This window comes from Choloepus didactylus, chromosome 1, assembly GCF_015220235.1.
Source record: "Choloepus didactylus isolate mChoDid1 chromosome 1, mChoDid1.pri, whole genome shotgun sequence".
NCBI lineage: Eukaryota > Metazoa > Chordata > Mammalia > Pilosa > Megalonychidae > Choloepus > Choloepus didactylus.
In genome coordinates, this window is record NC_051307.1 from 184236752 (window position 1) to 184248805 (window position 12054).

General features: G+C 39.3%; 1 protein-coding gene across 1 annotated transcript; it reads right to left on the reverse strand.

Annotated features, from left to right (window-relative positions):
- Positions 1-4144: 4144 nt before the first annotated feature.
- On the reverse strand, positions 4145-5258 carry LOC119527964 (glycine cleavage system H protein, mitochondrial). Its single transcript, XM_037828535.1, has one exon. The coding sequence runs from the start codon at positions 5244-5246 to the stop codon at positions 4725-4727; it is 522 nt and encodes a 173-aa protein (XP_037684463.1). The 5' UTR covers positions 5247-5258; the 3' UTR covers positions 4145-4724.
- Between the last annotated feature and the right edge of the window lie 6796 nt (positions 5259-12054).

The following is a 12054-nucleotide window of genomic DNA, read 5'->3' on the forward strand; positions in this document are numbered from 1 at the left end:
CCGGTATTAAAATTTTTTTTTATTCTCATATAATGGGCGTATTTCTTTAAAAAGACGTGATTTGGGTCAGAAGCCTAAAAATTACAAAAAAAAAAATTTAGATTGTCTTTGACTATTTAATCTAAAAAGCTTTAAATATATTAAAAGAATCCACAAAATTCTGTGTCTAATGGATTTTTTTTAATTAGAGAAGTTGTAGGATTACAGAAAAATCATGCATAAAATACTGGATTCTTATATATTACCTGTGGTGCTTTGAAGCTGTTATGTTACCCAGAAAAGGCCATGTCCTTTTAGTCAGTTCTTGTGGTTGTAGACCTATTATGGGTGAGACCTTTTGATTAAGTTGTCTCAATTGAAATGACAATTGTTTAAAATTGAGAGTGATGATGATTGTACAACTAAGTGAAGATAATGTGAGACACTGATTGTTTATCTTGGATAGAATATATGCTACATGAAATTAGGAACCCCCTACTTAATAAGTCAAGCCCTTGATCTTGAGGCTTGCTCTTGTGAAACTTAGGGTTGTAAATGGGAGGCTAAGCCTTCCTATAATTATGCCTAAGAGGTACCTCCAGAGAACCTCTTTTGTTGCTTAGATGTGACCTTTCTCTTTCTAAGCCCAACTCAGCAAATAAATTCATTAACCTCCCCTCCATGAGGAACATGACTCCCAGGAGAGTGAATCTCCCCGGCAACGTGGGACATGACTCCCAGTAATGAGCTTGGCCCTGTCATCAATTGAGTGAAAATGCCTACTTGACCAAAAGGTGGAAAATAAAGGTAACAAAATAGGTTACAGGGACTAAGAGATTTCAAATATAGTTGAGAGGCTATCCTGAAGGTTACCCTTACGCAAGCTCCAGCTAGATATCCCAAATGACCACAGTATGCCAAGCCCTTACCAACAGTAGTCCCCAAATACCTAGGTCCCTATCTGAAGTTCTATAAAAGTTTCACTCACTAAGATTATCTCTCAGAAACTTAAATCCACCAGAGTTTTCTTATGCCAGACAAGTCCTAAAACCCAGAGGCAACCGCATCTTTAAGAACAACAACCAGATGCAGCCCCCTCCCCTATAATGTTGACACCCCTTTTCAATATGAACAAGTTAGGGTGCTCACTGCCTAGACACCACTGAAGATTGAGAAAATAATTAAATGAGAGGAAGGGGTAGCAACAGATAAGATAGGATTTAAGAAAGGATTATGAATACTTAATCTTTATATAAATATATATTTTTAGATGCTAGGGTATTTAATAGTTAGAAGAAAATGACTAAAATGGTGAAACTGTAACCCATAATATTCTTTGAAATTTGCTCTACAGCTACTCATTAAATTGTACCTTAAAAGTTATCACATTTCTTTATATATCTTATATTCCACAATAAGGAAAGAATTGAAACCATGGTACTGTAACCAATAACATTCTTTGAGATTACCTATATAACTACTTGTTAAATTGTACTTTGAAAGTTATCACCTTTTCTATCTATGTGTTATATTTCATAATAAGGAAATAACTGAAATTGTGGAACCGTAACCACTAACAGTCTTGAAATACACTCCCTAACTACTTGTTAAATCGTACTTTGAAAGTTATCACTGTCATGTATACATGTTAAATTTCACAATAAAAAATGTATTAAAAAATCCACAGAACAGTAAAAAAGTTAAACCATAAACTATAGTTAATAGTAAAATTATAAAAATGTGCTGGAGGCGGGGCAAGATGGCAGACTGGTGAGCTGTATGCCTTAGTTACTCCTCCAGGAAAGTAGGTAGAAAGCCAGGAACTGCGTGGACTGGACACCACAGAGCAATCTGACTTTGGGCATACTTCATACAACACTCATGAAAACGTGGAACTGCTGAGATCAGCGAAATCTGTAAGTTTTTGTGGCCAGGGGACCCGCACCCCTCCCTGCCAGGCTCAGTCCCGTGGGAGGAGGGGCTGTCAGCTCCGGGAAGGAGAAGGGAGAACTGCAGTGGCAGCCCTTATCAGAAACTCATTATACTGATCCAAACTCCAACCATAGATAGACTGAGACCAGACACCAGAGAATCTGAGAGCAGCCAGCCCAGCAGAGAGGAGACAGGCATAGAGAAAAAAAAACAACACGAAAAACTCCAAAATAAAAGCGGAGGATTTTTGGAGTTCTGGTGAACATAGAAAGGGGAAGGGCCCTGAGGCGCATATGCAAATCCCGAAGAAAAGCTGATCTCTCTGCCCTGTGGACCTTTCCTTAATGGCCCTGGTTGCTTTGTCTCTTAGCATTTCAATAACCCATTAGATCTCTGAGGAGGGCCCTTTTTTTTTTTTTTTTTTTTTTAATCCTTTTTTCTTTTTCTAAAACAATTACTCTAAGAAGCCCAATACAGAAAGCTTCAAAGACTTACAATTTGGGCAGGTCAAGTCAAGAGCAGAACTAGGAGAGCTCTGAGACAAAACGCAATATTCCAGTGGCTGAGAAAATTCACTAAACACCACAACTTCCCAAGAAAAGGGGGGTGTCCGCTCACAGCCATCATCCTGGTGGACAGGAAACACTCCTGCCCATCGCCAGCCCCATAGCCCAGAACTGCCCCAGACAACCCAGTGTGACGGAAGTGCTTCAAGTAATAGGCACACACCACAAAACTGGGCGTGGACATTAGCCTTCCCTGCAACCTCAGCAGATTGTCCCAGAGTTGGGAAGGTAGAGCAGTGTGAATTAACAAAGCCCCATTCAGCCATCATTTCAGCAGACTGGGAGCTTCCCTACACAGCCCAGCAGCCCAGAACTGCCCTGGGGGGACGCCACTCACCTGTGACATAGCACAGTCATCCCTCAACAGAGGACCCGGGGTGCACAGCCTGGAAGAGGGGCCCACTTGCAAGTCTCAGGAGCCATACGTCAATACCAAGGACTTGTGGGTCAGTGGCAGAGACAAACTGTGGCAGGACTGAACTGAAGGATTAGACTATTGCAGCAGCTTTAAAACTCTAGGATCACCAGGGAGATTTGATTGTTAGGGCCACCCGCCCTCTCTGACTGCCCAGAAACATGCCCCATATACAGGGCAGGCAACACCAACTACACACGCAAGCTTGGTACACCAATTGGACCCCACAAGACTCACTCCCCCACTCACCAAAAAGGCTAAGCAGGGGAGAACTGGCTTGTGGAGAACAGGTGGCTCGTGAACGCCACCTGCTGGTTAGTTAGAGAAAGTGTACTCCACGAAGCTGTAGATCCGATAAATTAGAGATAAGGACTTCAATTGGTCTACAAATCCTAAAAGAACCCTATCAAGTTCAGCAAATGCCACGAGGCCAAAAACAACAGAAAATTATAAAGCATATGAAAAAACCAGACGATATGGATAACCCAAGCCCAAGCACCCAAATCAAAAGATCAGAAGAGACACAGCACCTAGAACAGCTACTCAAAGAACTAAAGATTAACAATGAGACCATAGTACGGGAGACAAAGGAAATCAAGAAGACCCTAGAAGAGCATAAAGAAGACATTGCAAGACTAAATAAAAAAATGGATGATCTTATGGAAATTAAAGAAACTGTTGACCAAATTAAAAAGATTCTGGACACTCATAGTACAAGACTAGAGGAAGTTGAACAACGAATCAGTGACCTGGAAGATGACAGAATGGAAAATGAAAGCATTAAAGAAAGAATGGGGAAAAAAATTGAAAAAATCGAAATGGACCTCAGGGATATGATAGATAATATGAAACGTCCAAATATAAGACTCATTGGTGTCCCAGAAGGGGAAGAAAAGGGCAAAGGTCTAGGAAGAGTATTCAAAGAAATTGTTGGGGAAAACTTCCCAAATCTTCAAAACAACATAAATACACAAATCATAAATGCTCAGCGAACCCCAAATAGAATAAATCCAAATAAACCCACTCCGAGACATATACTGATCACATGTCAAACACAGAAGAGAAGGAGCAAGTTCTGAAAGCAGCAAGAGAAAAGCAATTCACCACATACAAAGGAAACAGCATAAGACTAAGTAGTGACTACTCAGCAGCCACCATGGAGGCGAGAAGGCAGTGGCACGATATATTTAAAATTCTGAGTGAGAAAAATTTCCAGCCAAGAATACTTTATCCAGCAAAGCTCTCCTTCAAATTTTTTTTTTTTTTTTAATGGAGAAGTTGAATGTTTTATTGTTATTAAAGGGTGTCTTGTTTTGCTCTAAGGCTGTTGCTTCATTGTATGAAAATAGCACCAGCAAATGTGGTATACTGGGAAGTTACGATACTACTGTTTCTCACCTGACACTGTACAACTAACAAAAACTTAAGTCTATTCCCAGTTATTTCCAGTGAATATATCATTAAGCATTTTGACCCAAATCCAGGGACTCAAGTAAGCAAGTTACAATATTATGTAAGGCTTACGATAACAATCTTAACTGAATTACATAATTTTTACAGGTAGTTTTACTTCTGACAATTTCATGGATTCTGAAAATAATAACTAGATCCTGGTCTAAATCACTGGGTGATATGAAAAAGACGCAAATTGTGTTTACCTGCTATCATTAGAAAGTTAAGGGGTATTTTCTTTCAATAGCATAGTTGGAACAAGTAGTTTCTGTTTTCCTATGGTATTGCTAAAAGTTGCTATTATAAATTTTTATCCACCAGTAATTTAAAATATTGCTGGATTATACTGTTTCAGACTAGTTTATTTAGGGGTTCCATTTTCACTCTTCAATAGATTTTATATATTTCTCATATGCTTCTTCACTCATTAGTTCATCAAGTTCTGAAGGATTACTCAGTGTCATCTTGATCAGCCAACCATCTTCATAACAAGATTTGTTGACAAGTCCTGGATTCTCTGCAAGAGCTTCATTAATTTCTGTTACTTCTCCTGACAGAGGAGAATACAGTTCACTAGCAGCTTTCACACTTTCCAAAGCACCAAACTCCTCTTGTTTGTTCAATTTTGTCCCAACCTCGGGAAGACTACAGTAAACAACATCTCCCAAAGCTTCCTGTGCAAAATTGCTGATTCCCACTGTTCCAATACCATTTTCTGTTGTTATCCATTCATGTTTGTCTGTGAATTTCCGCACCGAGAGCAGAGCGGGGCCGGTGCGCAGCGTCCGAACAGCGCCAGTCCCCAGCCCCCAGGGCCGCCGCGGGCAGGACGTGGCGGGCGCCGAGGCCGCGCGCAGGCTGCAGACGACGATCCGCACACTCCGTGCCGCGCGCAGCGCCATGTTCGCAGGGGTGCGGAGGGTCGCGGTGCCGCAAAGTCTCTCCTTCAAATTTGAGGGAGTGCTTAAATTTTTCACAGACAAAGAAATGCTGAGAGAATTTGCTAACAAGAGACCTGCCCTACTGGAGATACTAAAGGGAGCCCTACAGACAGAGAAACAAAGACAGGACAGAGAGACTTGGAGAAAGGTTCAGTACTAAAGAGTTTCGGTATGGGTACAATAAAGGATATTAATACAGAGAGGAGAAAAATATGGCAAACATAAACCAAAGGATAAGATGGCCGATTCAAGAAATGCCTTCACGGTTTTAACGTTGAATGTAAATGGATTAAACTCCCCAATTAAAAGATATAGATTCGCAGAATGGATCAAAAGAAATGAACCATCAATATGTTGCATACAAGAGACTCATCTTAGACACAGGGACACAAAGAAACTGAAAGTGAAAGGATGGAAAAAAATATTTCATGCAAGCTACAGCCAAAAGAAAGCAGGTGTAGCAATATTAATCTCAGATAAAATAGACTTCAAATGCAGGGATGTTTTGAGAGACAAAGAAGGCCACTACATACTAATAAAAGGGGCAATTCAGCAAGAAGAAATAACAATCGTAAATGTCTATGCACCCAATCAAGGTGCCACAAAATACATGAGAGAAACACTGGCAAAACTAAAGGAAGCAATTGATGTTTCCACAATAATTGTGGGAGACTTCAACACATCACTCTCTCCTATAGATAGATCAACCAGACAGAAGACCAATAAGGAAATTGAAAACCTAAACAATCTGATAAATGAATTAGATTTAACAGACATCTACAGGACATTACATCCCAAATCACCAGGATACACATACTTTTCTAGTGCTCATGGAACTTTCTCCAGAATAGATCATATGCTGGGACATAAAACAAGCCTCAATAAATTTAAAAAGATTGAAATTATTCAAAGCACATTCTCTGACCACAATGGAATACGATTAGAAGTCAATAACCATCAGAGACTTAGAAAATTCACAAATACCTGGAGGTTAAACAACACACTCCTAAACAATCAGTGGGTTAAAGAAGAAATAGCAAGAGAAATTGCTAAATATATAGAGATGAATGAAAATGAGAACACAACATACCAAAACCTATGGGATGCAGCAAAAGCAATGCTAAGGGGGAAATTTATAGCACTAAACGCATATATTAAAAAGGAAGAAAGAGCCAAAATCAAAGAACTAATGGATCAACTGAAGAAGCTAGAAAATGAACAGCAAACCAATCCTAAACCAAGTACAAGAAAAGAAGTAACAAGGATTAAAGCAGAAATAAATGACATAGAGAACAAAAAAACAATAGAGAGGATAAATATCACCAAAAGTTGGTTCTTTGAGAAGATCAACAAGATTGACAAGTCCCTAGCTAGACTGACAAAATCAAAAAGAGAGAAGACCCATATAAACAAAATAATGAATGAAAAAGGTGACATAACTGCAGATCCTGAAGAAATTAAAAAAATTATAAGATACTATGAACAACTGTATGGCAACAAACTGGATAATGTAGAGGAAATGGACAGTTTCCTGGAAACATATGAACAACCTAGACTGACCAGAGAAGAAATAGAAGACCTCAACCAACCCATCACAAGCAAAGAGATCCAATCAGTCATCAAAAATCTTCCCACAAATAAATGCCCAGGGCCAGATGGCTTCACGGGGAATTCTACCAAACTTTCCAGAAAGAACTGACACCAATCTTACTCAAACTCTTTCAAAACATTGACGAAAAGGGAACACTACCTAACTCATTTTATGAAGCTAACATCAATCTAATACCAAAACCAGGCAAAGATGCTACAAAAAAGGAAAACTACCGGCCAATCTCCCTAATGAATATAGATGCAGAAATCCTCAACAAAATACTTGCAAATCGAATCCAAAGACACATTAAAAAAATCATACACCATGACCAAGTGGGGTTCATTCCAGGCATGCAAGGATGGTTCAACATAAGAAAATCAATCAATGTATTACAACACATTAATAAGTCAAAAGGGAAAAATCAATTGATCATCTCAATAGATGCTGAAAAAGCATTTGACAAAATCCAACATCCCTTTTTGATAAAAACACTTCAAAAGGTAGGAATTGAAGGAAACTTCCTCAACATGATAAAGAGCATATATGAAAATCCCACAGCCAGCATAGTACTCAATGGTGAGAGACTGAAAGCCTTCCCTCTAAGATCAGTAACAAGACAAGGATGCCCGCTGTCACCACTGTTATTCAACATTGTGCTGGAAGTGCTAGCCAGGGCAATCCGGCAAGACAAAGAAATAAAAGGCATCCAAATTGGAAAAGAAGAAGTAAAACTGTCATTGTTTGCAGATGATATGATCTTATATCTAGAAAACCCTGAGAAATCGACGATACAGCTACTAGAGCTAATAAACAAATTTAGCAAAGTAGTGGGATACAAGGTTAATGCACATAAGTCAGTAATGTTTCTATATGCTAGAAATGAACAAACTGAAGAGACACTCAAGAAAAAGATACCATTTTCAATAGCAACTAAAAAAATCAACTACCTAGGAATAAACTTAACCAAAGATGTAAAAGACCTATACAAAGAAAACTACATAACTCTACTAAAAGAAATAGAAGGGGACCTTAAAAGATGGAAAAATATTCCATGTTCATGGATAGGAAGACTAAATGTCATTAAGATGTCAATTCTACCCAAACTCATCTACAGATTCAATGCAATCCCAATCAAAATTCCAACAACCTACTTTGCAGACTTGGAAAAACTAGTTATCAAATTTATTTGGAAAGGGAAGATGCCTCAAATTGCTCAAGACACTCTAAAAAAGAAAAACGAAGTGGGAGAACTTACACTCCCTGACTTTGAAGCTTATTATAAAGCCACAGTTGCCAAAACAGCATGGTACTGGCACAAAGATAGACATATAGATCAATGGAATCGAATTGAGAATTCGGAGATAGACCCTCAGATCTATGGCCGACTGGTCTTTGATAAGGCCCCCAAAGTCACTGAACTGAGTCATAATGGTCTTTTCAACAAATGGGGCTGGGAGAGTTGGATATCCATATCCAAAAGAATGAAAGAGGACCCCTACCTCACCCCCTACACAAAAATTAACTCAAAATGGACCAAAGATCTCAATATAAAAGAAAGTACCATAAAACTCCTAGAAGATAATGTAGGAAAACATCTTCAAGACCTTGTATTAGGCGGCCACTTCCTAGACTTTACACCCAAAGCACAAGCAACAAAAGAAAAAATAGATAAATGGGAACTCCTCAAGCTTAGAAGTTTCTGCACCTCAAAGGAATTTCTCAAAAAGGTAAAGAGGCAGCCAACTCAATGGGAAAAAATTTTTGGAAACCATGTATCTGACAAAAGACTGATATCTTGCATATATAAAGAAATCCTACAACTCAATGACAATAGTACAGTCGGCCCAATTATAAAATGGGCAAAAGATATGAAAAGACAGTTCTCTGAAGAGGAAATACAAATGGCCAAGAAACACATGAAAAAATGTTCAGCTTCACTAGCTATTAGAGAGATGCAAATTAAGACCACAATGAGATACCATCTAACACCGGTTAGAATGGCTGCCATTAAACAAACAGGAAACTACAAATGCTGGAGGGGATGTGGAGAAATTGGAACTCTTATTCATTGTTGGTGGGACTGTATAATGGTTCAGCCACTCTGGAAGTCAGTCTGGCAGTTCCTTAGAAAACTAGATATACAGTTACCATTCGATCCAGCGATTGCACTTCTCGGTATATACCCGGAAGATCGGAAAGCAGTGACACGAACAGATATCTGCACGCCAATGTTCATAGCAGCATTATTCACAATTGCCAAGAGATGGAAACAACCCAAATGTCCTTCAACAGATGAGTGGATAAATAAAATGTGGTATATACACACGATGGAATACTACGCGGCAGTAAGAAGGAACGATCTCATGAAACATATGACAACATGGATGAACCTTGAAGACATAATGCTGAGCGAAATAAGCCAGGCACAAAAAGAGAAATATTATATGCTACCACTAATGTGAACTTTGAAAAATGTAAAACAAATGGTTTATAATGTAGAATGTAGGGGAACTAGCAATAGAGAGCAATTAAGGAAGGGGGAACAATAATCCAAGAAGAACAGATAAGCTATTTAACATTCTGGGGATGCCCAGGAATGACTATGGCCTGTTAATTTCTGATGGATATAGTAGGAGCAAGTTCACAGAAATGTTGCTATATTAGGTAACTTTCTTGGGGTAAAGTAGGAACATGTTGGAAGTTAAGCAGTTATCTTAGGTTAGTTGTCTTTTTCTTACTCCCTTGTTATGGTCTCTTTGAAATCTTCTTTTATTGTATGTTTGTTTCCTTTTTAACTTTTTTTTCATACAGTTGATTTAAAAAAGAAGGGAAAGTTAAAAAAAAAAAAAAAAAGAAAGAAAAACAAGGAAAAAAAAAGATGTAGTGCCCCCTTGAGGAGCCTGTGGAGAATGCAGGGGTATTCGCCTACCCCACCTCCATGGTTGCTAACATGACCACAGACATAGGGGACTGGTGGTTTGATGGGTTGAGCCCTCTACCACAGGTTTTACCCTTGGGAAGACGGTTGCTACAAAGGAGAGGCTAGGCCTCCCTATGGTTGTGCCTAAGAGCCTCCTCCCGAATGCCTCTTTGTTGCTCAGATGTGGCCCTCTCTCTCTAGCTAAGCCAACTTGAAAGGTGAAATCACTGCCCTCCCCACTACGTGGGATCAGACACCCAGGGGAGTGAATCTCCCTGGCAATGTGGAATACGACTCCCGGGGAGGAATGTAGACCTGGCATCGTGGGACGGAGAACATCTTCTTGACCAAAAGGGGGATGTGAAAGGAAATGAAATAAGCTTCAGTGGCAGAGAGATTCCAAAAGGAGCCGAGAGGTCACTCTGGTGGGCACTCTTACGCACACTTTAGACAACCCTTTTTAGGTTCTAAAGAATTGGGGTAGCTGGTGGTGGATACCTGAAACTATCAAACTACAACCCAGAACCCATGAATCTCGAAGACAGTTGTATAAAATTGTAGCTTATGAGGGGTGACAATGGGATTGGGAAAGCCATAAGGACCACACTCCACTTTGTCTAGTTTATGGATGGATGAGTAGAAAAATAGGGGAAGGAAACAAACAGACAAAGGTACCCAGTGTTCTTTTTTACTTCAATTGCTCTTTTTCACTCTAATTATTATTCTTGTTATTTGTGTGTGTGTGCTAATGAAGGTGTCAGGGATTGATTTGGGTGATGAATATACCACTATGTAATGTTACTGTAAACAATCGAAAGTTCGATTTGTTTTGTATGATGCGTGGTATGTGAATATATCTCAATAAAATGAAGATTAAAAAACAACAACAACAACAAAAAAAAAAATGTGCTTTCATCAATTGTAAAATGTACCAAACCAATGCAGGATGTTAATAATAGGGTGGTGTTTAGTTTGCTAAAGCTGGTGGAAAGCAATATACCAGAATGGGCTAGCTTTTACAATGGTGATTTATTAACTTACAATTTACAGTCCTCAGGTTGTGAAAATGTCAAACTCAAGACATCAACCATATGGTACCTGGACTCTGAAGACAGGGTGCTGGCATCTGGGACACCTCTGTCACATGGGAAGGCACATGGCAGGCATCTGCTGGTCCTTCCCTCCTTGGTTTAGTTGCTTTCAGCTTCTGGCTTCTCTTCTCCATCTGTGGCTTTCCCTCCGAGCTTCTGTGGGTACTCTCCTGGCTTCTCTGGGGCTTTTCTCTATGAGCTTCTCTTAAAATTCATTTCTTTGCTTATGTGTGTGTTTTAGCCTTTTATAAAGGACTCCAGCAAGAGGATCAAGACCCAGGGCCTGTCTCATTCCTGGGAGTTGTGTCCTACATCACCAGGGAGATTCACTCCCCTGGGAGTCATGTCCCTCATGGGGGGGGGGGGGATGGTGTGGGGAGTGGGTTAATGAATTTATTTGCTGAGTTGGGCTTAAAGAGAGAAAGGTCACATCTGAGCAACAAAAAAGGTTCTCTGGAGGTGTCTCATAGGCATAATTATAGAAAGGCTTAGCCTCTCATTTACAGCCCTAAGTTTCACAAGAGCAAGCCTCAAGATCAAGGGCTTCACTTATGAAGTAGGGGGTTCCTAAATTCACATAGCATATATTCTATCCAAGATAAACAATCAGTGTCTCACATTATCTTCACTTAGTTGTACAATCATCATCACTGTCAGTTTTAAATAATTGTCATAAACCAAAACATCCCAGAGATCTTAAGCTGCTAATTTTTCATCCCTAGTATTAGTGTAGTGCTGGTAAAGTATTCCTATTAAATATAGTCTATAATATGTAATGGGTAGTTTTTCAATATACCACTCTGTTGTTAACTCTTTATATATATCAGTGTCATACCTTGAACATACATCATGCAAACACTGATTTATATTTGTAGTGCTTCTCTGAGAGTTACATGCCTTTAAACAATCACTCTCAATCATGTTTGCCTTCAATGTGGCACTGATACTTATAATCCCATTAACGAACCATAGTCACCCCTGTCAATTCCCATACCTTTAAGTTCACCCTCATTATCATCTCCATACATATTAGGTTATCTTCCCCCTTCACTAGCTTCTGTCTCTTGGTCCCCTATATTCTACATTATAAGACACTGATTTTACATTGTTCAGGGAGTTCACATTAGTGGTAACATACAATATCTCTCCTTTTGTGTTTGGCTTATT